The 26,594-nt window shown below is 37.5% G+C and overlaps 1 protein-coding gene across 1 annotated transcript in view; it reads left to right on the top strand.

Annotated features, from left to right (window-relative positions):
• The window catches only part of CRB1 (crumbs cell polarity complex component 1), a 198,547-nt gene that overhangs the window by 53,650 nt on the left and 118,303 nt on the right, over window positions 1-26,594 (top strand). Inside the window, exons 2-4 of the mRNA XM_005608035.4 lie at window positions 3,333-3,914; window positions 22,449-22,644; window positions 25,213-25,352. Coding sequence (XP_005608092.3) covers window positions 3,333-3,914; window positions 22,449-22,644; window positions 25,213-25,352 — 918 coding nt within the window. The remainder of the gene's footprint in view (window positions 1-3,332; window positions 3,915-22,448; window positions 22,645-25,212; window positions 25,353-26,594) is intronic.

The following is a 26,594-nucleotide window of genomic DNA, read 5'->3' on the forward strand; positions in this document are numbered from 1 at the left end:
AAAAAAATAAAGTCTGAAACCCAATATTCTAGAACTTCTTATAATCTCCAGTAGATGGCAAACTTTACTGCAAGGAAACAATTTGGCAGACTATATAAATTTGTCTGAAAATATGAATTACACTCCACAAGCAGTAAAGTTTCTTACCCTGTGTCTGAGTCTCATATGAAAGCTGGAAACAAAATTTCCTACAGTCATTTCCTGGGAACTAAATCCCGGTTATAATTTTAAATAGTCCTGTAAGGTTTTGTGTATAACAAGACATTAAAGTCTTGTTCTAAAGGAATTATCTCTATGAAAATTATTTTATTCTTCACTGAATGTACACATATTGTATAAAGTACAATATAATAAGACATATGACAGGTTTTTTTTTTTTTCAATTTGGGTGCACAAAACTGGAATAATCATAACCCTTACTTCATGAAACTTTCATTATTGGTCTGTATATAGTCTTGCTTTTATTTCCTGAGTTGGCTGTTTAGGTGGTTATTTTTAATAAGGCAGTAAATTGCAGTTTCTTTATATGTTTGAAAAATATAATTTTTTGTCGGGCAGTTGTCCTTGCTCATTTAGTGCAGACATCTGAAGCATCAGTTAGTACTGTGTAGATCATGCGCTGCGTTTCAAAGGGGACCTGTTAGCATCTCACCTTTGGACACACCTGTAAACCTGGGCAGCGAATGGTGTAAACAGTGCCGATGACACCAGAGGAGCCCCACTAAAATAATGTGCTTGATAGATAATCTTGTCCAGAGCCAGAACTGAAAACATAATTCAAAGTGTATTACATGTAAGGAAAGTGATGCAGGGTAGTATATGTGACTAGATTATAAATCTACCTATTTTGTTTAAAAAAAAAATTATCAAATTTATTCAGTAATACTTTAAAAGTCCCTAAAGGTTGTAAGGGAAACAATAGTACACTTCTTACCATCCCCATTCCAGCTTCTCATTCCCAATGTGCACTCCCCAGAAGCAACTACTTAAAACTCTTCCAGCTATTTCTTATGGGTTTTATTGATATATTTCTAAATAATAGGCTGAGTTTTTCTTTTTAGTTTAAGATATTGGTGGAATCTGTTGGAATCCTACTATGATAAAAGTAGATTTGACTTTTCCTGCAGTTCTCAACAACATACACACAAACACACGCACGCACTCCTGCAGCTCAGCTACTCCCAACATTAGTTATATCATTATATTATTACTATTATTGTCATTTAAAGAATTCTCTCCAATTACATAGTATATGGTGATTTCATTTCCTTTCTTGTACGATGTTCAATTTTCCCCAGAATTAATACTAGTAAGAATTTTGTGGGGTTTTATAAATTTTTCTATTTAGTTTTCTATTACTTCTCTATATGGTAGGCAGTTTTCTTCCTGGAGGCATTCTCCCTGGAGCTCCTTTCTCTTTCTGCTTTCAGCTCTAGTTATTGTCTATGCTAGTAACGTATCTGCAATTCAGGAAGCAATTTTCAGCAACATTGTTTTGCTTCTTTCTTTTGTTGGATTCCTTGTATGCTACATTCCATGTCTGTCTCTTTCTTGGTTTGCATTTTCATTTCCCTAGGCCAAATTTCTAGAATCTTCCTGAAAAGTGGGCAGGAAAGCTGAAAATTGGAATCCCTGAAAATATCTTACTTCTCCCTTAAAATCTGATTGGTAGTTTAGCTGGGCATAGAATTCTAATTTGGAAATTATGTCCTTTCAGGACTTTTTTTTTCAATTATTTTGTTGAGACCATAATGGTTTATAACATTGTGTAATTTCAGGTGTACATTATTATGTATCAGTTTCTGTATAGACTGCATCGTGCTCACCACTCCTAGTCTAATTTTTATCCATCATTATCCATATCAGCCCCTTTACCCTGTTCACCCACCCCCAACTCCCTTTGCCTCCGGTAACTACTAATCTATTTTCTTTATCCATGTGTTTTGTTTATCTTCCACATATGGTTCTAAGAGGGAAATTCAAGCATTCAGGCCCCACCTCAAAAAAACAAGAAAAATCTAAGTTATCTTAAACTTCACCTAAGAGAACTAGGAAAACAAGAACAAACGAAGCCCAAGGTCAGCAGAATGAGGGAAATAATAAAAATTAGAGCAGAAATAAATGAGATAAACACTAAAAAAACAGTAGAAAAGATCCATGAAACTAAGAGCTGGTTCATTGAGGAGATAAATTAAATTGACAAACTCTTAACCAGACTCACTAAGAAAAAAAGAAGGAAGTCTCAAATAATTAAAATTAGAAATGAAAGAGGAGAAATTACAATGGATACCACAGAAATGCAAAGGATTATAAGAGAATACTATGAAAAACAATATGCCAACAAATTGGATAACCTAGAAGAAATGGATAAACTCTTAGATTCATACAACCTCCCAAAACTGAATCAAGAAGAAATGTAGAATCTGAATAGACCAATCACAAGTAAAGAGATTGAAACAGTAATCAAAAACCTCCCAAAAAACTGTTTTCCAAAGTAGTTAACACCATTTTGCATCCCTACTAGCAATGTATGAGATATGTAACTGATATAGCAATACCCATAGCAGTAAAAATACTCTTTTAAGGCATGATGCCTTATTAAAGATAAAAAAGGATATTTCAGGAATATATGAGGGTCAAACCAGCAAGACAATGTAACCATTCTAAAGTTCTATGAACATAACATAGCTTCAAATATAAAAGTGAAAATGGTCAGAACTAAAAGGAGAAATAGAAAATTCATAATCATTATAGGAAATTTTAATGCATTAATCTCAACAGAGAAAAATAGTGAAAATAAACAATATTATAGAAAGTCTGAATAATATAATTAAGAAACTTGATCTAATTGATTTTATTTAATTTATTTATTTATTGGGGAAGACTAGCCCTGAGCTAACCACCGCCAGTCCTTCTCTTTTTGCTGAGGAAGACTGGCCCTGAGCTAACATCCGTGCCCATCTTCCTCCACTTTATATGTGGGATGCCTGCCACAGCATGGCATGTCAAGCGGTGCCATGTCCGCACCCGGGATCTGAACCAGCGAACCCTGGGCCACTGAGAAGCAGAACGTGCGAACGTAACTGCTGCGCCACCGGGCCAGCCCCCATTTTTGTTTTTATTAGCAACTATATGAAAAGATTTGATAAATCATCATTAATGACAAAACTCATCATTAGCTATCATTTGACAAAATTCATCATTAGAATGCAGACAACTATGTATTCATTAATAAGTTTGTTTGAGATGGCTTGAGGAACAGAAAGAAAGAATTCTTTAACCTTATCCTCATTTATTTGTAAGCTTCATTGACATTTTTTATTTCCTTATAGATTCCTTTTGCAATAAAAATGACACCAATTGCCTCTCAAATTCTTGCCAAAGCAATTCTACATGCAATGGTTTTTCGAAAGACAGTGATTGCCGTTGTTCAGACACAGCCTCTAATTTGGACAAAGGCTGTGACAACATGAAAGATCCTTGCTTCTCCAGTCCCTGTCAAGGAAATGCCACTTGTGTGAACACTCCAGGAGAAAGGAGCTTTCTGTGCAAATGTCCTCCTGGGTATAACGGGACAACCTGTGAAACTGTCACTAGTTCCTGTGGCATGAACTCCTGCCAACACGGAGGTATCTGCCGTCAGGACCCTGTTCACCCTGTCTGCCTCTGCCCTGCTGGATATGCTGGAAGATTCTGTGAGATGGACCATGATGAGTGTGCTTCCAGCCCTTGCCACAATGGCGCTGTGTGCCAGGATGGACTCAATGGCTACTCCTGCTTCTGTGTCCCAGGATTTCAAGGCAGGCACTGCGACTTGGAAGTGGATGAGTGTGTTTCAGATCCCTGCAAGAATGCGGGGACGTGCCTCAATGAGATAGGAAGATACACTTGTGTTTGTCCCCAAGATTATTCCGGTAAGTGTGATTACATTTGAATCCCAGATGATATAATTAGATTTCTCTTTCTTTAGAATGACAGGAGCAGAGGTGACTTTTTATGTCCTACCCAATTGCTTATGAAAAATGGCCTTGATGGAAATTAATCACCAGATGGAAAGCTTCCTCAACTCCTAAACATCCACTGAGCTTAAACTGAGCTTAAACAATTTAAAAATCTTACATTATTTAAAACTTAGATTCACTCTAGACTTAGTGGGCTCTATGGGACCTAGCTTTCCAGGTCAAGGCAATTCAGTTTCCTTATCAGAACAGATTCCTTTCGTCCTAGCTAATGTGTGCCCTCTAACTCCCAAAGCCTGACATTGCCACCTGCTGGGAAGGCAGGCCATGGGTTGGATACCTGTTGATGGTTTCTAGTGCTGAAGTGTGATCAACAGATCAATGTTAGCAAGGCTGATGGAGCATGCCAAATGAGATGAATCATGATTTGATTAATAAAGAAGTCACTCTCTGTTTAATCTCTTGGGTAGCAAATAATAGTCCTCCCTATCTATTCACAAAGTTTCCATTGATGTTATTTTAGTAATAGTGTGACAAGTTGACAGCTCATTCCTTATGCCTCATGCTCTGGCTCCATCCTCCCCATCCCCCTGAGTCAGTGACCCATTTAGGTCAGTTCTTTCTGGTGTCCATCTTTCTTGTGTTGCTTCACTCTTTGGAATTCCATCTACTGTAAGGAGGCAACTCATGCAGGCTGTCTTCTCACATTCGTTCTTCTAACGTCTGCTTAGCACTTTCCTGTGCTAATTCATACCTCTGTGACATCAAGTTTTAATGTCACTTTTCCCCTTAGCTCCTGCCACTTTTGTAGCCTTCTGTGGTATTTGGCTTTCAATTTGTCTTCTCTCAACACTTTCATACCTACTTCTTGGTCTTGCCATTCTTTTTCCAAGTATGTTAAACTATAATTATTTGGAAAATATTCCTCTTCAAAATTTGTGCCAGAACCCTCAAGAATCGTTACACTAATATCCCACATTCTAGAAATATCTCTTTTATGAAATAGACACATCCTTAGTTGCTCTGACATGATATTTGCTCCCTTCCCCTCAACCCTCACGTACAACCAATCTTTAAAGTCTGCTGTTTTACATCCAAGATGTCTTCCACATTGAGCTCATCCATCTATTACTGTTGTTGCCTGGGCTCATGACCTCATCCCCTCTCGTGTGTAGTGCTAGTCAACCTCCAGACTCTATCCCTAGCCTCTACCTTCTCCAAGTTGTTCTGAACAATGCCTGTGAAATAAACCTCCTAAAATAGATCTGCTACGCCATTCCCTTCTGAAGAGCCTTGAGAGCTCCCCGCTACACAGAGAATAATTTTAAGTTCTCATTAAAAACCCTGCAGTGTGTCCCTTACATGATAGTCATATCTCCACACACCATTCCACCAAAGCATTTTCTTTCCCTAAATTGTCTTCATTTTTTATCCAAGTGGTTTCCTTCTTTCTGGAATGTCCTTCCTCAATTCACAATGTCTAGACTCTTGAAGTTCTTTACTTTCAATACTCAGCTCAAATAGCACCCAACTCAAAAAGCACTTCTGATTTACTATCAGCTGAAATAATACTTTTAAACTGCTGTGGTAATTGAATTGTTCTTTACTTCCATAGTGGTTTGCGCTTCTATCGCAGAACTTCAATATCTGTTCAATGTCTGTTCTGTTCTTCAATATTTGTGCTTTTGTCTCCTTCCACTAAAGTGTTAGTTTTTAAAGGACAGAATCATGTCTCATATTTATTTTTTAATTCATCAATACTTTTTGAGTGTTTATTATATGTCAGTCAGTGTATTAAGAAGAAAAGATACTGTTCCTCAAAGTATCTAACACATTGAATATGGCTGCTTAGTAAACTGTTACTGAATTGTTCTAATCTTCTATATTCTCCCATATATTTCTGGGCACCCTTCTTGGTAATGAAACTGACGTAAATGGACATTAAACAAGAGTTCACCTTCTCTGTTTCTTTGTGTATATTTTATGATGGCAAATGCTTGTGTCAAAGTTATTTTATTGAATGCCTTTTAATTACCAATTCTAACCTAAAATTTATGAGGAATAGTAATGGAGCTTATAAAAGCTCCTTGTTTTTATGCCATATTATCATGTCCATTCTTTTTAATTAAGTGGACTCATGGCAATTGAATTTCAACTTTTGAAATTTTTAAATAAAAATAAGAAATACATTTGTGGCACTGGTTTGGGATTACTTTTGTTTATAATGGTCACATTTAAAAATCACTATAGTTTATTAAGATAGTAACTTCTATTTCCTGCTGCTAAAACAATATTGTTAGTGGTGAGTAAAAGAAATAGACACGAGATCAAATAAATGTTTCAGCCATTTTAACTAGTGTTCTGAAATAGTCATAATTACAAAAGCACAGCTTGAAAAATTATGTTTTACAATGTATGTGTTTTTATTTTTACATTTTAATTTAACTGGATTGTAATGGATCCTTTCAGTGGTCTAAATTTAGGCGTAAAAGATGTCAAGGGTGTATTCCTAATGTGGAATGTAGTGAAATTCCATCGTAAGGCACTTCACCCTACAATGAATTAATTTCCACTGTAGACATTCTCACATCCTCGCAGGGCCCGTGAGAGCCAATGGCTTTTTCTCACTATGACACTTGAGTCCACAATGAGGACACTTTCTTTGCCCAAATCCTGATATTATAGCGTTCCCCACTTGACTGTGTCCTTTACTTGTTTCCTAAGAAATCAGCTAAGTTTTATTATTTCAGCCTTTCAGGTGACATATAGACAACTTGCTTGCAAACAGAATTTAGGTGAGTCACAAAGCAGTAAGGACCAGGTCTATTGTTAGCTGCTTAGGCTTGTTCGGATGCTAAGTTGCCGGGTTAGGTTTGATCACCAATCGCCTCCTGCATCCTGGGAGCTCATCCATGGTTCTCAGTCCTGATTACACATAGGCAATTATTACCCAGGGAGATGTGAAACAGAGATGCTCAGAGTCCACCTTCAGAAAGTCCAATTTAATTGATTGTAATGTATAGCTGGCGTTGGGAGCCAGAAACTAAGTTTATGTGAACTTAATTTGGAAACTTTTCTTGCACTATCCAACCACTTAGACACACAAGGAGGCCTGTTGACTTCAGTCCTACCTCATGGCTACCACTGTTTGTGGCAGCTCAGGCCAATTTAATGAGAAACCCAAAGAAAGTCTACACAACCAAGGGAAATGCTGGAGTTGAGAAGGAGAGAAAAAGACCGTTAGCAATCAGCATGGATGCGCTCATGCTCTAGCTCAGCCTCGACCTCCTGATGAATCCTGGAAACTGTGTTACAATTTTCTGGCTGCGCTGTGCTACATCCAAATTTAGAGTGATCATAAAGAACCCGGCTTACAGGAAAAGGCCTGTGTTCCTCTGAGCAACAAAGTAAGAAAACGTAATAAATTTTAAAAGACAGAGAGGTAGGAGAGGAAAAAGAGCAGTAGCGCACAGAGAGAGGGTTCACGCTGCGGGAATCCTCGCTCTGTGCTCCTGCCGCGCTTCCTGAGCTTGATTCATGAACTGCGGAAATTGGCTCGGAGAGAGGCACCGAGGATGCCGGTGAGAGTCCGCCATGCGTACGCAAAAACTCCAGTTTCAGCTGAAAGTAAACAGCTGCAAGCTTTCTAAAAAAAAAAAAAATGAAAAGAATATTAGCTCTGAGCATGTGACTGCTTTTAGTTCAAGTTTATGCAATGAATCATTCTGTAATTGAGGTCTTCCTTAAAATTAGCTGGATTGACTAAGGAACGTTTTTCGCATTAAGATGCCTGCCATATGAGAAAAATAGGGCTACGAGAGGACAGGGAAAGACCTACTGGATGTATGACAAAGCGAAACAGTGTAGGAAAATAGTTTATTTCCTCTATTATAAAATAAATCTTTGGTATAAAAATAATCTCTTGGGAAATAAACAAAAAACCCACTACATTAAATTTACTTATTGATTGTGAAATGCATCTCTATTTCAGAAAGAAAAATATATGGAAAAATTTATTTTACATTCAAGAAAATGTGTTAGTATATGGAGACTACTTAGAAAACTAGTTAGTAGGTGGAGACTAGTTAGAAAGCCATTGCAATACCAAGTGTAAGACATTAGGACCTGGCCCGGAAGAGTAACAACCAGCATGAAAGGGAAGGGTAGGTACAAGGGTCATTACGAAGAAAACTCACTTGCCATTTATCAAAGCCAGAATATTTCCAGACTTATTTTACCCAAGGAAAACTTGAAACCTCTACTATGAAAAATAAGAATGCATTAAAACTTCAATTGCCGTTTCCAACTTAATGAACTTCTAATCTGTATGGTGGTTGAGTGCTTCTCAAACTTCAATATGCGTCAGACTCACTCGGACAGTTTATTAAAATAAAGTTTCTGATTCAATAGATTTGAGGTGAGGTCCAAGAATGTGCGTTTATAACAAGTTCCCATGTGATGCAGAGACCACCCTCTGAGAAGCCTGTGATGTGGACAATTATGTGTATTTTCATGTGACATCCTTGACTCTTATTTTGCAAAGTTCATGAGACAAGGGAAAAAAATCAACAGAAAGTATATATATATATATATATACACACACATATATGCACACACACACATACAGCTATAGTATTTATTGATAATAATAGTTCTGGATAGATGATATGGATAAAAAATATTTGTTGAATTCATTCAGTCATTAATTTAGTCAACACACACACATATGTACTGAATTCCTCCAATGTGTCAGATATTGTTCCAGGTTCTGTAAATATAAGAATAAAGAAAAGTGATTTTAAAAAAGTTCCTTACATTCTAGAGGGAAGAGATAGACATGTATTAAATAACTAATAGATAAAACATATAGTAGGCTGGGTGGTGATAAACACAGTGGAGGAGAGTAAAACAGAAAAAGGGGAATTTGGGGTTGAACTTTAGGTAGATTGACTAGGGAAGGCCTCACTGAGAAGATGACACATGAATCAAGTTCTAGAGAAGTGAGGAAGGGAGTCAGGAAAATGTCTGTGGAATAGCATTCCAGGCAGAGGAACAGCAGATGCAAAGGCCCTGAGGTAAAGAGTACTTGGAATGTTTCAGAAGCAGCAATGAGGTTGATGGGACTGGGGTGGAGGGAGCAAGGAGAGGAGACACAATGGGCTCAGACTATGGGGCTTGTGGGCCATTGTAAGGACTTGGATTCTTCGTCGAAGTAAGATGGAAGTTGTCATAGAGTTTTGAGCAGAGGACTGTAATTATTTGACTGACTTTTTAACAAAATCTCTGCTTGTTAGATTGTGGATATAGTGAAGTGGGTGGGGGTGGTTAGGCTGGAATAGGGTGCCCCATGGAGATTAACACAATAATCCAAGTAGATGGACTATTATTTTACAGGAGAGAGCAAAAGAGAACGACCAAGTTTTAACAATAACACCTTCTTTTAATTCCCTTCAAAATTTAAGTTAGAAGTTAAAGCAGAAGGATAATGGATGACGCAAACAGGATGAGAGCGCACCTTCCCCGACCTGCTCTCTGCTGCCCTCTGGTGGGAGGTCTAGATTATTCAGGACAGGTGTGTCCAGACTATTTCTAGCAACAATACAGCCTTCCTGACTAGTTTATGTCAACCACATCGCCATGCACTGTCTTTCACACGCACACCTGAAACTTATCCCACTTCTCTGCATTACATGATGGTTACTCATTTAAAATTTCCCATCAAACTTTCTCCTAATAATTTTTCATGTTCTCTGAGCTTTCTCCATTGTCTTCATCCTTTCTGATGCGTAAGTCTAAGAGGCGTGATGTAGCTAACTCTGATGCTGCCATTACACTGGCGTTTATCAAAGGCATAAGTTGAATTTCAGTCAATGTGGAGATTTGAATCTGGGCTTGATGTCCCATCTTTTATATATGTATATATATAAATATTTGCTTGAGGAACATTAGGCCTGAGTTAACATCTGTGCCAATCTTCCTCTGTTTGTATGTAGGACACTACCACAGCATGGCTGATGAGTGGTGTGTAGGGCCACTCCTGGGACCCGAACCTGTGAACCCCAGGTCGCTGAAGTGGAGTGCACAAACCTAACCACTATGCCACTGGGCCACCCCCTCTAAATATGTTTTTGACTGACTAAATTACTTGAAGGCATCTATGACAAATCATATGGATAATTTAATGGTCCTGAAAACAAAAGTATTATATGTTATAAAATATAAACTTATTTCATGAGAAATAATGTTATTTTTATCATTATTATTACCATTGTTATTGAAAATTTTTTACTGAAGGTATATTTCTGATTAAAAAATTAATACAAAAAACATTTGGTGAACTTACATAAATTTATTTTGACTAATCATCAATAAATGGTCCACATTTATATAAATACACTCAATACATAAGACATCAGTTTAAAGAACACTTGAATACTGATTCTGTCAGCATCTACCTAGATATCTCAAATTTTACTCACCATATAATATGCCCATAACAAATATCTTTCAGATTCAAGAGGCAAATAATGGAGAACAGACAAGAGAGGAATTTTGAATTTCACAGATTGTGTCTCTATTTTATCAAAGGAAAATGGTTGTTTTCCTATATGGTCTTAATTATGAAATTGATCATTTTTTGTGTTGTCATAAAGAAAATTAAACACTTGTTCAGGTTTTTGCTTAGAACTAGGGCCATTTGAAATAGTTTTTATGAGGAAGTAAAGTTTCTGGCTTTTGATGAATGTTTGTTGAATGAATACACAAAATAACAAATGTTATTCACTCAGCAAATATTTATCACACACTTGCAATGCCCTGGACATTGTGCTGGACCGTGGAGACATAAAGATGATGGAGACAAAATTTATCCCTGACAAAATGCTCACAGCTTATTCAGAAGGGAGGCAAGTAAACAAAAATTACAATCTCTCTCTGAACAGAGTGCTGAGGAAGCACAAAGAAAGGAGCCGACAATGGTGCTGAGAGTCAGGAAACGCTTCCTGGAGAAAGTGGGCTTCGAGCAGAGCAAAAGTGCATCTCTTTCAGGATGTCGGACTGAAATCTTTGTCCTCTGGCTGCATTTATTATTGTTATTGTGGGAATAATAACCAGCTAATAGCAAAGGGGAAGAATTTCGGAGATGTTTCAGTAAGGGTGAACGTCTCTTCCATCATGTTTGCATTGATAATTGGTTTGTGGTTTAGCAACTTGTTGTGAATGACATGCTCCATTTATCTTCCTGTATCTGACGACTTCTCTTAGTGCCCGCGTGGCCACGAGCAGGGTGGACGTGCAGGTCTGAGTGAGGAGGGGATGAGCTCAAAAACAGATAGTAAAACGAAGACTGGGTGTGATGGAGAGACTGTGGAATTCAGCAGCAGGAGACAGGGATTCCAGGCCCAGCTTTGACGATTTCTAGTGGTTTGGTATTGATAAATAACAATAGTTCTGCGCCTCTATTTTCTCATTCTAACATATGGATATAATAATATCAGCTAACTCTCAGGGTTATGGTGAGAAGAAAATGATTTAGTGAAAGTTTTTCATAAGCTATTTAAGGCTATGAAAATGCTGGTTGTCACTAATGTATTATCTTCAAATATTGCTGCTAGTACCAACGCTGTTGAAACCATGTTAACCTGTACTTTTTACGCTATCATTTTTTATATGTGAGTTGCTTTTTTTCTTGACTGTATTAGAAACATACTAAGGAATAGATCAATTGAAGTCATAATCTTTGTGCTCTATTTGTGAGTTTAAACTGGAATATTATGATATGTCTAGGCAAGAGTTTAATTTCTGAAACTGCCATATCATAAAATAAAGGATTTAAAAATTTATTGATATCATAACATTTCAAATATTCAGGAATAACAATGATTCTAATGAAAAGAAACACAAGAAAGATATTTTTATGATTAAAACATAATTATAGAAGTATCTAATGTATAATATTGGCATATTTAGGATAAAATGCAAATATTGCAATTTTCCTCTAATCATCCCAAGAAACTTATAAAATTAAGCAAGATATAAACCATTCATAAAAGTAGTGTTTTTTTCAAACACAGCATCTTGGAGACTCTGAAATGTGTTACTCTAACTTAAACTTGATATATATTTTATTTTTTACATTAAAAAATACACGTGCACATACAAGATATAAGCACTAGATTGAGGAAGTCGTGCCTACTGACTAGGAAAATAATACTTTAAAATCAATAATATCTGTGTACACGCTGTGACATTTATGATGGGAATAAAGTGGGAGGAATAGCGTTTAGGGAGAATGCTCTAGATTTAGAGAAAGATGGCTGGAGAAGAGGCGGGAAGGGTGAGTTGGTCAGAGCTGGGAGAAGCAGTAGGGCGGGCAGAGTAGACTATGTCCACACACGGACAGCTGTGCTCCGGAAAATACTGTTAGGTACAAAAAGCACAAGAACGCTCTTCCTATTCTCCGCCCTTAGGGCTGACAGAAGGAGCCTTTCTTTTCTCTTCCTGGAACCAGTTCTAGCCTCCATGAATATTCTGGAAAGATGAGGATGAAATAGTGTCACGAACATTCTTACACTTTCACTGATGATAAAAAAAGAAAGGACAAAATATGACAAAGATTAAGAAAACTAGCAAAAAACATTTAATATTGAAGGCAGAGGTTATTTTAGTTGTCTCTTAGTGAAAGTATAACTTGTAGAAACACAAAAAGATTTGGATAACTGCAATAACAAAGTAATAGAATTTGACAGATAAATAAAACAGGGCATGCTACTCGTGAGCGTGTCTTGTGGTTTAGGGTACGCGGGGGTCTGGAAGAGTTCAAAGATCATGAAAACACAAAGCATCTGCCTGATTCCAAGCCCTACCTACTCAAAGGAGCCAAGTCCACCTGATGGCAGGTCTGGCAGGAACTCCCATGCCTCGTTAGGGCTGCGCAGGGCAGGCTGGCCTGGGGGTCCTCCAATAAGAAGCTTTGGGAAACTCACTGGTCACTGAAGCCCTAGGGAGAGACTGAGTGCCTGGAGCAGACTCTTGTGGGAATAATAAAATATTAATAATACTTACAAATGATTATTGTAAAATAAATGTTACATAATATAAATAAAAGAATAAACCTATTTTCATATTTCATCTGAATTAATTCATTTATAATTACATTGATTTCATACACACTGTTAAAGAAAAATTCTGCAACTAAAACATAACACAACACTAAGACACTGTTGACTGCAGAGTGCATCATAGTTCCTGGATGTTTAAAATATGAGGGAGAAAAGAGCAGTCTTTGAATTGATGAAATTCAGTCATCCTTCAGAGATGAATTCTAGGCTTGTAAAGTCTCCTTTAAGTGAATAGTTTTTAAAGTGTATTTTATTTCTTTTTGGTATCCTTAGAAAAGATGTGTCTAAATGAATGAGCTAGGAATCTTACTGGATAAAAACCTAAAGATGTTCCCACTGAAAAGAAAAAATCCTGCTTTAATCTCTCCCAGCATCTTGCTGATCATTATTGTGCCTGTTTGACACTATTAATCAGAGCAGGAAGTCATCCAGCCTCTTTTCCTTGCTCTAGGATGTTAAAAAGATTCTAACCGTGATATACAGGAGGAGAACACACTGTAAATCTGTAGCTGTAAAGGAAACCAGGGCTCCAGCACCTCTTTGCACTGATGCTTGGTCTGGACTTGCTCTGATAACTGTTGTAATTGATACACCATACATCATTCCTTAAAGAACCCAGAAATAGCGTATATAATCCTTATTCAAAAGGAAGCTATTACACACAGAAGCCTGTTAGACATTAAATATATGAGGTAGACTCAAACTTAGGATGATAACGCAAAGCTAGAGTACAATTACTTCCAAAGCATGGCTCTGAAGATAATGAGAAAGGTGTTCAGAGTGGTCAATCAACGCCACACTGCATGCACCGTGCACTCTCCCCCCGCCAGAATGAGCGATGAGGACAGCATCAGTGACAAGACCTGCTCCAGGCTGATAACGTATGATGCGCGTTATCTTGTGACACAGACTGTTAACATTGACCTCTAATTGCTGAAAGATGCATATTGAGGTGCAAAATCTCTAAATACTGATCAGAAGTTCAGGGCACAATCATTCAGAGACAATGTTTTGTTTTAAACATTTGCCAAAGCCATAAATTTGACTTTATGGCTCTTGATTTAGAGTGGGCTCAGGCTTGTAGAAGCATTGAGATCTGTCCTCGCAGACCATGTAGCCTGGTGGGAGAGATGCTGCATTATTCCAAAGCTGTGACTCAATCATTTGTTCAAAATTCATCGAGCATTTCCTGTGTTCCAGAATATGAGCTAAATGCCACAGATATTGGTGTTAAGGACAAAGACTTTGACCTAAAAAAGCTCATAATTTTGTAGATAAAATGGACAAATAAGCAGTTGCGGTAAAATATAATGCATACTTTTATATTACAGGGAAGTAAGAGAGTACAGTGCAATGTCACCTAAGGCAGGTATAAGTGGTTAAGTATAGTTTCCAGGATCATGTGATAGTGGAACTCAATCTTTGGGAGCTAGTTAGAATTAGCCAGGGGAAGCAGGGAGAGAGAAGCGGGGCATCATAAGTAAGGGGAACACCTGTGTGCAGCCTGGAGCTATGAGAGGCCTGGAGCTGCAAGAACGTCATTGTAGGTGGTGCCAGTAGAATCCACATCTTTTAGAAGCTTTGATGGCGTTCCCAGGCAATTCTGCTCTATCCTGGAGACAAGCGGAAACTATGTAAAAAATGTACACAGGCACTGGTATAATCAGATTTGTATTTTATAAAGATCACTCTCAGAATTGTAGAGAGATTTGTAAGAGGGAAGCCAGTAACGATGAGACCAGCTGAGAGATGGTGAGAGTCTAAAAACTCTGTGGCAGCAATGGGCGTGGCAGCTTAGATCCATTTCCAAGGAAGAAATGACAGGATTTGGTCACTAAATAGAATGTGGGAAATAACAACAAGTAAGATGATAATAACTCCTAGAAATCTGGCTTGGGTGACCTGGATGATGATCCCATTCACTGAGAAGAGAGTTTGGCAGGGATGGGGTATAGAGACTCAGAGAGGGTAGATCGAGGAGAGAGAGCTTGAATTCGGGATTGTAGAATGATGCCTGGGAGTGAGTTGGGAAGACATCCTATAGACAGCTGGATTCCGAAGGGTGGTCTGGCCAAAGTTACAGACTGCTAACGTAGACCTTACGTGAAAATGTCACAGGAAAAATCTGCTTCCTGATTTCCATTACTGTGGTCACCTGCTTCTCTACCCGTAGTCTTTTCTCAAACACAAGTATATAAAACATTTTCTATTTTTTTCCAATACACACTTAATCCTTTGGCCTTTGCCAGAACTTGGCATTTGTCTGATGAAGCCACATTCTACACAAAGCTTACTAAAGGGTTCCTCTCGCCTTGATTCTCAGGGATAGGAGGAAAGGTTGGTTTTCTCATTGAGCCCACTGCACCTGAGAGACCACTGGCTCATCACTTACCACTTACACTACTCTTTTACTCTTTTCTATTCCTTGTGAGCAATTACTTATGAACCTCCAAGATACTCCCAGTATCCTCAATGACTTCTCCTCTTTCCCAGCCAGTTCTTCACATTCAGTTCAACTCAGCAAACTGCTGAACACCTGCTACTGGGCAGGTGTTTGCAAGACACTGAGGATGGACATCCTTGAAGAACATAATGCATTGGTCTGTGGTGTAGCATCGTGGCTAAGAGCACAGGCTCTGAATTCAGACTGACTGGAATCTAAAGTGGCTCTATCATTCTCTGACTTTTTCATCTGCATCAAATCTCTTAACTTCTCTGTACTTCAGTTTCATCACGAATAAAATGGGCATAATAAAAGTACCTCATGGGTAATTTTTTGAAGATTAAACAAAATGAAATCAAATACATAAAATGCTTAGCCGATTACGTCATGTGAAATAAGCTCTCAATGAATGTCGGCTATTATCAGCAATAACAGGAAAGGATCATTGTCTTCAAAGCAGTTGTTGGAGATAAGCAAGTAACAAAAAATTAAAATTAAATTTAAATTAAATTTAAAAATTAAAAAATATAAAGCTGGTAATGCTATGAAAACACAAGAGGGTGGAACCAGTGAAGAAATCAGGGAAGACTTCCAGGAGGAGGAGACATTCAATTAAGTCTTAAATGGTGACTTCATCAGATGGACAAGTGGCAAAGAAATTTCCAGAGAGAGATCAGTGCATCCAAATTCTTTGAAGCGTAGAGGTGTATGGCGGTTTTGAGAAAGCAAATGCTTTGATATGACTGGAATATAGAGTGATGACAGAATTGGGATGGGAAATGAAACTGAAATATTGCAAAGGGTTTTAAATACAACAATAAGAAGTTTTTACTTTATCCACACCCAAAGGGGAGCTATTTCAGAATTTCATGGACCGCACTTTTAGAATTTCTTGAGCTTATTTTCAGTGACCACCATCTCTACTCCACTGTAGCCATACAGATATACGACCTCAAGTGAGACCCACTCGTCATTCAAAATTCTCACCACCACCTGAGCTTCTCATTTTTTAGCTTCTATTGAACTCTTACTTGATCTGTAGCAGAATCTCAGTCATAATGGCCTCTCCAGACTCATACTGTCCATCACTCCTCTATCTTGACATCTCCTTAGCAAGCCTGGACTTCATGGGGAGCTTGTCTGCCTCTACTGTTCTCTAAACCTTCTTGTCCTTGACCTACAATTATTACTTTGTAATTTTCCAGCCCCACTGACTACTTTCTTTTCTCCTAATTTAAAACCTATTGATCCACCTCAGCTATTTATTATCTAATTTTAGTTATATATTTATGATGGCTCAGCATCTATTTATATGTCAGTTGTAGATTTTTGTATTAATATAATGGCTGCTCCAAATTTTTCTGGTCTCTAGCTCATATGCTCAGCATGGCATCTATATTTAACTGAATTTGAAGCTATTCCAAATTCCCTTTAAGAGTTATCTTTTCTTTCAATCATTTCTCAAATATTTTAAGATTTTATCTACCCTGAGGAATTGAGGAAGGAATACAGGAAATAAAGAACAAACAGACTATAGGTAATACCCATCATTCATTGAGCATTATATCCAACCTCAGAATTAACAGTGGCAGAGCAGAGTTCAGTCCTGGGTGTCTGTCTATAAAATCCATGTGCTCTCTATTCTTCCATGATGAATGTCAAAGGACAAGGGGAAAAAGGGAAGTAATAGTAATAGGTACAATTTTTATAATTCCTTAGCTCAACAATATACAAAAAAGTAAGTATTTCACTTAGAGGAAGCATTTGGCTGCTTTGCATGCTTCAACAAGCATTCTCTATAAAACTATTTCATTTCCATCCACCCAGATCCTATGTAGTTTTCTCTGTCCTGTCATTCTGTGCTATGTTGGCTTGGGAACTATGTGTGGTCTGATGTGTTTCCTAAGTTGTAGAAGGAAAATGAGATACTCTTTCCTGGGATCCCGGCACTTATCTAGGGTTCTATCAAATTCCCAACATGCCTAAGGTGGAGGTGAGGAGAAAGGGGCTTCTACTCCAGCTTCCATTTGGCTGTATCTTTGACTCTCTGCTTCTCTCCTTTCACCTGGGGGTTACAGTTCTGCTTGCTTGAATATTCTGCTCAAATGTTTCCTATCTTAGGAAATCCTTCCTCTCTGTGTATCAATCAGGATTTGGTCAGGAAAAAAATGGTCATTTTAGGTATTTCAGATATAAAGAGTTTAACTTAGGAATTAAGGGCTGGTACACAGAACAGGCTACATAATTTGTGGGCCCTAATGCAAAATAAAAATTCACGGTCTTTTGTTAGAAAATCATTAAGAATTTCAAGATGGTGCTGGAAGAATATAAAACCAGACAGGGAATCTATTATGGGTTGAATTGTGTCCCGCCTCATATTCCTATGTTGAAGTTCTAACTCTTTTGTTGAATTCCCTCAGATGTGACTTTATTTGGAAATGGGGTTGTTGCAGATGTTAAGATAAGGTCCTACTGGAGTAGCTTGGGCCCCTAATATGATATGACTTGTTTCCTTATAAAAAGGGGAAATTTGGACACATACACACACCTCCGAAGAACACTATGTGCAGATGAAGACAGAAACTGGGGGGATACTTCTTTAGGTCAAGGAATGCCAAAGACAGAGGCATGGAACAGCTCCTTCTTCACAGCCCTCTGAGGGAACCAATCCTGATGACACCTTCATCTCAGACTTGTAGCCTCGAAACTATGAGGCAACAAATTTCTGTGGTTTAAGCCACTCCGTTTCTGGTAATCTGCTACAGAACTCTAGTAAACTGATACAGGGCCTTTCTAGGTACAGGGCTCTGGGGTCCTGCAGAGGTCACGTGCCATGAAGCCCATGAAGCTGGCCCTGTTTGTACACGGTAGGTAGAGATGAGGGCGAGGAAGTCAAAGAAATTGCCAGGAAAGATCTCGGTCCAACACACCAAAAGGGGAGGTTTTTAAAAGCTCCTATGAAGGTGCTGCAATTCTGAAGGATCTCTGGGAAGTTTCCAACTTTCCCATTCTACAGTGATGGAGTGAATGATTCTCCAGACTCCCTAGAAAGTTGCTTTGAATCACATCCGCCCACGTGTGGGGCTGATCTGAGCAATCTCGAGAGAATCATGGCTTCTCTTCCACCTTCCAGTTCTAGAAGTGACTCATTGGCAAACTCAAACCATCAACCATTTGGGGAAGGAGATTTAGGAAAATGTATTTCCTGGTGTCTCTGTGATGCAGAGGAGGTCTTCTTAGTAAGAGGCGATAGCAATGCTACACTGACAGTAGATAACCCAGCATATGTGCACGGACACGTTGTGCACTTAAAGCTAATATTTTGATATCACTCTCCTTGGATTCTAACATGACAGCCTTCCCCATCAGGCAATGGTGACTTTTGACCAGATATCTAGGTTAGGATGGGGTTTGGGAGGAGGGCAGGAACACTCCTGGCCCTTCTCTTACACCTTAGGGATATAAAGTGGAGATATTCATTGAAGCAAACTCTTCTCACGTCAGTTCATATGATCTTTCCACATAAGGAAAAAGAATGAGGAAAAGAAGTATGATGTAGCAAGTAAGAAAGGAGAGAAAAGAGAAAATGGAAAGGTAAGAGAGAATCAAGCCATGACCCTTTGACGAGGTAAGAGGAGAATCCAGAGAGTGCATTGTCAAGAGAACCAAGATGAGATGGAGTGGCTTTTGGCTTTAAATTGATTATGTCTTATAGAAGATGAAAAAGAACACTCTTCGATTATTTGTCAGGAATATTTCTTCTCTGCCAAAGCCAGTGGGTAAACTTAGGAATCTCTCATCTTTTCATCCTTTTACTGAATACTTTAGGGAAATGCATGTAATTCCAATCCTTCTTCGAAATTTATATTTTTAAAAATACTTGGTTGTAAGAACATTTCTGAACTTCTTTTGACAGTTGAGTAGTTCAGAGTAAATCTGCCCCTGTCAGTCACAAACTAGTGACCTGACAGCTCAGGTGACTTATGTTCATGTGGAGATGCCGCTGTGGTTATTAGCACAGTCTTAGTTATGGTGAATCACCAGAGCTATGAAATCAGGAATTTTTTCCCCTGTCCTGTACATTTTTCTTTTGATGTAGAGTTCCTCTTATCCTGTGTTTTTTTTTTCTTACCCTTTCTGTTTTCTTTTTTTTCATAAAGAACTATTAACCAATTCCAACAGATTGGTTTCATTCCTGAGTGAATTTTTGTAAAAGAATTTTACAATTAAGAATTTCCTATTTCTTAGAGAATCCGCCACAGAAGTGCTACTTGCTGTAACTGCATTCACTTTCTGTTGCTACATGGACGTAATGACACGGTGCTATACTTAATAACACTAGTCACAAAATCAATATTTCCAGATAGAATGGCCCAAACCATTCAGGTGCTCTTTTGAAGGTCGATTAATTGCATATATTTAAGGGCTGTAAGTACGTGGCAGTAAACATCCAAATGTAAATCATAGTATCCAGATGTTTTATCTCTGAAGCCAAGCATCTGGAAATACAAAAACATCTGGATGGCGGACTGTACTTAGCACTTTTCATCCAACTATTTTGGCATCACACACACTCAGACCAAATCCCTTTTGTCTATATCACTAGCAGTGATAAGCTGCAATAAGAATCATGTTGCTAAGTACTATTAAGAGTAGTACAAATAAATCACCCCAAAGTAAATAGTTGTTTGACCTGAAATTATCTCTAAGCTATTGAAACACATTCTTATATGTTCATCAGGGTCATCTTAAAGACAAAATGTTTGAACTACAACCTATAAGTGGAGCTGCAGTCTTTAAAATAATGGTTTATAAGGTATTTCTTAAGCATTAGGAAGTAATCTGGGTGTATATCAGATGACTATATAGATTTTGTTCGAATTATGAAAAAAATTCAGAAGTGTTAACAAGCTTTAAACCATTGATTTGGCTTTATATGTTAACACTTTCCAGCAAATATGTATGAATAAAATACCAAAGGACGTAATCCAATGGCGTATAGGCAAAGGCACTCTGAAAAAGTGGATTGATAAAAAACTGAACTAGAAGACAGGCATTGCAGAAACACTGTCATTTACTAGCTCTGAGGCACAGGCAAGTCAGCGGACCTTAAATGTGTTGGGATGAGATAGAAGAATGCATGTGAAATCACCATGACCTGTCCCGCAGACAGTGGGTGTTTAATAAGTGCCAATCGCCCTCCACTCAGAGAGCACTATGGGAATCCACGTCGACCTGGGTGACCAAAGTTCACTCTGCTTAAGGTCATAGTTGGTCAGTGTCATTTTAGAGGAGGTAATTTGTAACTTACGGTTACTGAGTACTAACACATTATAGTTTTAGTTGCTATGTATGTTGAAAAATATTTATAGGAAAAAAATTTAAAGAGTTTATCATTTTTGTCTTCCATACATTCTTGAAAATTGGAAGAGGTATCTATTATTGCATTATTTGACATGGCAGAAATGAATATGTTAAAGCATTGCTGAAAAGACGTTTCAGAGAGAGAACCAGAATGAGAACCCAGGTCTTCAGAGCTTCTTCCCTGGACCCAACTGGTGCCAAATAAACAGATATGGAAAATCTCATTCACAGACTGGATAAGAAAGAGCCAGGCTTCAAACAGCAGGCCATTTACCTAGCAACAAATACTAATCCACAACTTTCCAGTCTTACCGATATCAAATTTAATTTTAAGTTTTTTTCTTCTCAAAAAAGCACTCAGATTTAATACGCTGGCATCCCTTTTAATGTGGGTATTGGTAGAATCCAGTCACAGCTGTAAACAGCAGGTGGCATTTTCTATCAGGAAAGGGGCACAAAATCAAACCACTAGCAACTTCTGAGCTATGCAAAAATCCCTCAGTCTCATTTTAATACATAATTTATTATTCCGGGTTATAAGCACAGAAATAAAGATGGATAAACATAGACATTCCCCCCTTTTGTGTCTTTTAAAACCTATATGTAAATTTGATCATTGTATATCAAATATTACTTTGGCAGATTCGGTAGGGTAGTTTCTTACCTCAGTGTGACTAATTTTTCAAATCTTGAGCTTATTTTGCTTAGTAAATAATCTTCATCTACTATTTTTGGAGGGAGAAATATAGATTTTTTAAAATATAACATTACTTTAAAATGAAATAGCTTCTAATAATAGCACAAAATCAGTTTAAATCACAAACTTATTTTCTATTTGCAAGTAGTATTTTACAACACCACAGAAAATTTAAATTTTAAAATATCTATGCAAAAGGAACACTTAAGGAAATAATTGCACATCATATTTGTACAATAAATGTTTGTGGAAAGAACAAGTATAGCTTTTTTTCTCTAGCAAATGCTTACTATGTACCAAGTACTGTTATAAGCACTTTAGAATACATCACATTTATAATAATAATCCTATGAGGTTGTTACAACAATTTTTCCAATTTTCAGGTGAGGAAACTTAGCTTTGCAAAGGTTAAGGAAGTTGCTCAAGGTCAAACAGCCAGCATGTGGCTGTGCCAAGGTCCCAAGATCCATTTGGCTTTGAAATCTGACCTTCTACTCACTGTACTATATGATGCCTAACTAAACTAAGTGTTTAAAAATAATTTAAAAACATGGATCAGTCCCTTTTAGGCTTCCAACAAAAGTACAGTTAACAGTGACTTTGTTCTAAAAATGTCTTGTTTCCATAGACTGAAAAGTCACAAGCTGTTGTATACAATAGTCCTTTGTACATAACAGCTGCTCTGCTTTTTGAAACTCCCCACAAGCATGCCAAAAAGTTAATATCAATTACAATGAAGGAGGAAAATTATTTTGAGTAACATAACATTTGACAAGAGCTTTGGTAAATAAAGCATTGCGAAAGACCTAGAATATTAACACTTCGCTAAAACTTTTCTTTTTTTCCTGTGCTGACTTTTTTACAAGGTGTCAACTGTGAAATGGAAATTGATGAATGTTGGTCCCAGCCCTGCCTAAATGGTGCAACTTGTCAGGATGCTCTGGGGGCTTATTTCTGTGCCTGCACCCCTGGATTTCTTGGTGATCACTGTGAACTCAACGTTGACGAGTGTGCCAGTCAGCCGTGTCTCCATGGAGGGCTATGTGTGGATGGAAGCAACAGGTAAGTTTTCTCCTCCATGCGATGATTGGCTCAGAGAGAACTCATTGACCAAGGACTATTTGGAGAATTTGGAGATCTCACACCCTTAGCTTAAAATTTTTAGATGACTTTATACTTTAAATGATGAAAGGTTGTAACCTTCAGATCTTACTAAAAAATGCATCCTTCAGAGGTCATCTGTCCCAATGGTGAGGATCTTCCAATTCACGTTTGTAAAAGTTTAGAACTGCTTATATTACAGAAAAATGGTGGCTTATCAATTCCATGAAATAAACATGTTGAAGATAGCAAAGGGGTGAAAACAAAGCTAGAGATTCTTCTATATGTGAATATAAGGTTGTATCTATGTGATAAGAAGCATAAAAATAGTGGTGAAAAATCGATCCTTTAGGAATTTTATATAAACACTGCTGGAAAGGGAAGTGATCTTAAATTAATTTTATCTTGAATTTCCAGGTGTTTGGGGGAATTCAATGAATACTTTTGAGAAAGCAAAATGGTGAGACGTAGCCATGTGATTCTGCTCCAAATCAGATTCAATCATTGGCTTTTCGGTCAAAAATAACAATAAATTACACATTAATATGATGGAGATAAATTTGGATAATGGTAATTGAAATTCATATCAAATATTTTGAAAAGAACTTTCTAGTACTTATTTAAACCACATGTAGTGAGTTATCAGATGCATAACAGTTTTTAATAGCATCATCACTTAGCGTCTTGTTGGATCCTTCAACAGCTCAGTGGAAGGCAAGATGGGCATTACTGTTCCCATATTACAATAAGGAAGCTAAAAGTCAGGGAAGCTGGGTGACTCCCACAAATTCACACAGTTAATTCTTTGCAAAAGGAGAACTAGAATCCAACTTTCCTTTATTTAATAAATAAGACATAATTTATCCCGAATCTAAATTTCAAAGTTAATCAGACTCGAAGGAGAGCAATAAAAGCCTTGTGTGCTTCAAACATATCCAGCAAAATAGAATGATTTTAAGTAGAACAATGTGGTTGTATATTTTCTTTGTAAACTATAAAGCGAAACTTTTAATCACATTCCACATCTTGCCTCTGACTTTCTGTTACATGCAAATCAGTCTCCAGTAGCGTGAATCTACATTCTTGGAGGCAGGTAACTGGCCAACACATAGGTAGACAAAAATGGAAGTTCCCACATAAGAACTCCAGTGGAAAAGAAGGAGACTCTCCCATCCATGCTTTACTGTCTCCAGAAAGCAACAAGATAGGAATTACACAAAGCTTTTGATTCCTACGGTAATGCAAACAGAAGGGGGCTGAAACCCTGCCACCTTTCATCTCCTCACTTGAGTGTGCCATGAGTAATTTTTCTATGTTACCCTTGTTTCTCTTATTACCTAAATTTTGAGAAAGTAATCACAAGGTGACCAGATATGACTTGACTTTATTTTCCCACAACAAAAAATTAACACATTGGCTATGAGGTATATGGGAAAGTCAGAAACTATACGTGAAACAAGGTTCTTGCAGATCAAAGGAATTATGTGGATGAAGTCTCTAATTCCAAGAACTGAGGTCCACTGGCCAGCCTTCAGTACAAGGCTCTTGTCTCTAATGTCTGACATAGAGTAGATTTTTAGTAAGCACTTTTAATTAAACAAATGGAATAGTGAACAGAGGATTTCTAACTAGCAATATGTATAACAATTATAGTCACTTATTATATTTGCTAATATTTCAGTTTTCTTGGTGAAGCCTTAATGTCTGTGTTCAGTGGTAAATATCCATGGTGGACAGGTCTCTAACTGCTTTGTAAATTCATAGGTGTCCTTTCCCCCAGACCCCCACTTTATCTAAGCCAAGTGGGCAAGTTCACATTTTTACAATACTAAGTCCTTGAAGAGCTCTCATCTAAATTAAAAGCCTCCTCTTGATAAAGTCAATAAATTCCCCCATGAGATTTGTATTTGGGGTCTGTCAGATGATCCCACTCATTGAATGAATAATTATAAACAGCAAGACTAAAATATCCTTGTAATCTAAAAACAAGAGAACATAAGTCATAATTCATTTAATGAAGGTTTTTCCTGGTTTGTTCCATAATTTATTGTTTCGTTTTTCATAAAGGACCTTATTAATGGGCTCTCTATATAAAAGAGTGCCACAATGGTATAAATCATTCTCTACTGCCTTCACAAATATTAACAACTTTAAGTACTATTTAGCAGCAATTTATTCAGTACTTTCTGATGCTTGAGATACTATATCTATTCTTTGTATGTATGCGGAATTATCACAATAACCCTGTGATACAGGTAATATTCGATTTGTGGATGAGGGAACTGAAGTAAACAATTTGTTTTCCAAATAATTTTTCATAAAGCTGTACTATAAATAAAAATGATAAGATATTAACATGGAAACACATAATGAATTAAGGTCTATCGAGATAACTCCCCAGAGTTTTTGAGATAGGTATTAAGACCATGCCGTGGGTTTCAGGTTGATGGACAGGTGAAGAGACAGGATAAAGATATTTGATCTCAACATAACCAAGACTTGATGTGAAAATTTCATTTTACTCTCCAGATATAGCTGTAACTGCATGGGTAGTGGATTCACAGGGACACATTGTGAGACCTTGATGCCTCTATGTTGGTCACAACCCTGTCACAATAATGCTACATGTGAGGACAGTGCTGACAATTACACTTGTCACTGCTGGCCTGGTAAGTGACAAAATATCTTCCATCTTTTTTTTGTTTTTGGCTTAGAATAGAAACAAATCACTTTTAGCAAATAGAAACTAAAAATTCTTGTCGTTAAAGGTTTAAAACTAACTCTTTCTTTTAGTTATCATTGTTTAACTTAGTTTTATTCTTCAGTACTCACACATACCTATTGCTACAGTACACATTGTCCAAAGTAGGTTATCAAGCTGCCCAAGGATAAGAACCTTCTAGAAGAAATAGAGAGGCAAAACCAATGGAAGGATCGATTTCAGCATGGTCTTCATGGAGAAAAATTCACTGGAAGATGCTTTCTTTTCCTCCAAGATGTTCTTTTTGACATCTAAAATATATTGAAACCCATGAAACAATGTTAAAATTCTAGGAGCTTGTGTTATAATTCATGGAGTCAGTCAACATGATTTTGATGGTCCCCATCGAGGGTGTAGAATGATTTTCCAGAAATAGGAGTGTTTGCCTAAGCATTTATAATGTAAATGAGAATACAGGTTGAACACACATAAACCATAACTAAAAATTACTCATAAAGAGTAATTAGACTTGAGTGTAGAGGTGATAGCAGAATCAGGAGAAAATAGTATGTAACACTTGAGTCAACAGGCCATGTGTAAAAATTAATATTAATTTTGGCAAACCACCTGCTTGACATTTTTTTGACCTCATTCTCACTAGGATTTCACTGGTAGAAGTGGAAGATTTTTATGTGCTATGATGTTTTATTTTATAAAACTTTTGTGGAGTTGGGGGTAAGGAGGAGACAGTGGGTAGCCTGATCTCCTGGCATCACTCATCTTCAAAATTCTGACTGAGGAGGAAGTTGGCAGCCAAGTTCTTGTTTTTTTTTTTTCACAAGCAAAGTAAGTCTGGATCACCAGGCTCTCTGGGAAGCCTGGGGCCTTCAGCCTCTCTAGAGCATCTTTCTCCTGCAGCATCACCTGAATGTAGTTCGTCTTAGGGGCCTCCTCACCTGTGGTGCCCACCCTGCCTCCACGACCTAGGTGTTTGCCAGATTTCCACCGGGCTTGTACAACATCTAGAAGAACTGCTCCTGGTGCCAGCTAATTTGTTGCAAAATAAAATTAAACCACTGGAAAAAAAATCATAAACTTGTGATTATTCAAGATCTAGTTGTTATAAGCCTACTGATCATCCATCTCCTTTTCCCCATTCATTTAATTGCCTAAGGAAAGGATAATCCTGTGGTTGGGGAGGAGACTGGAG

This window comes from Equus caballus, chromosome 30 (assembly GCF_041296265.1).
Source record: "Equus caballus isolate H_3958 breed thoroughbred chromosome 30, TB-T2T, whole genome shotgun sequence".
NCBI lineage: Eukaryota > Metazoa > Chordata > Mammalia > Perissodactyla > Equidae > Equus > Equus caballus.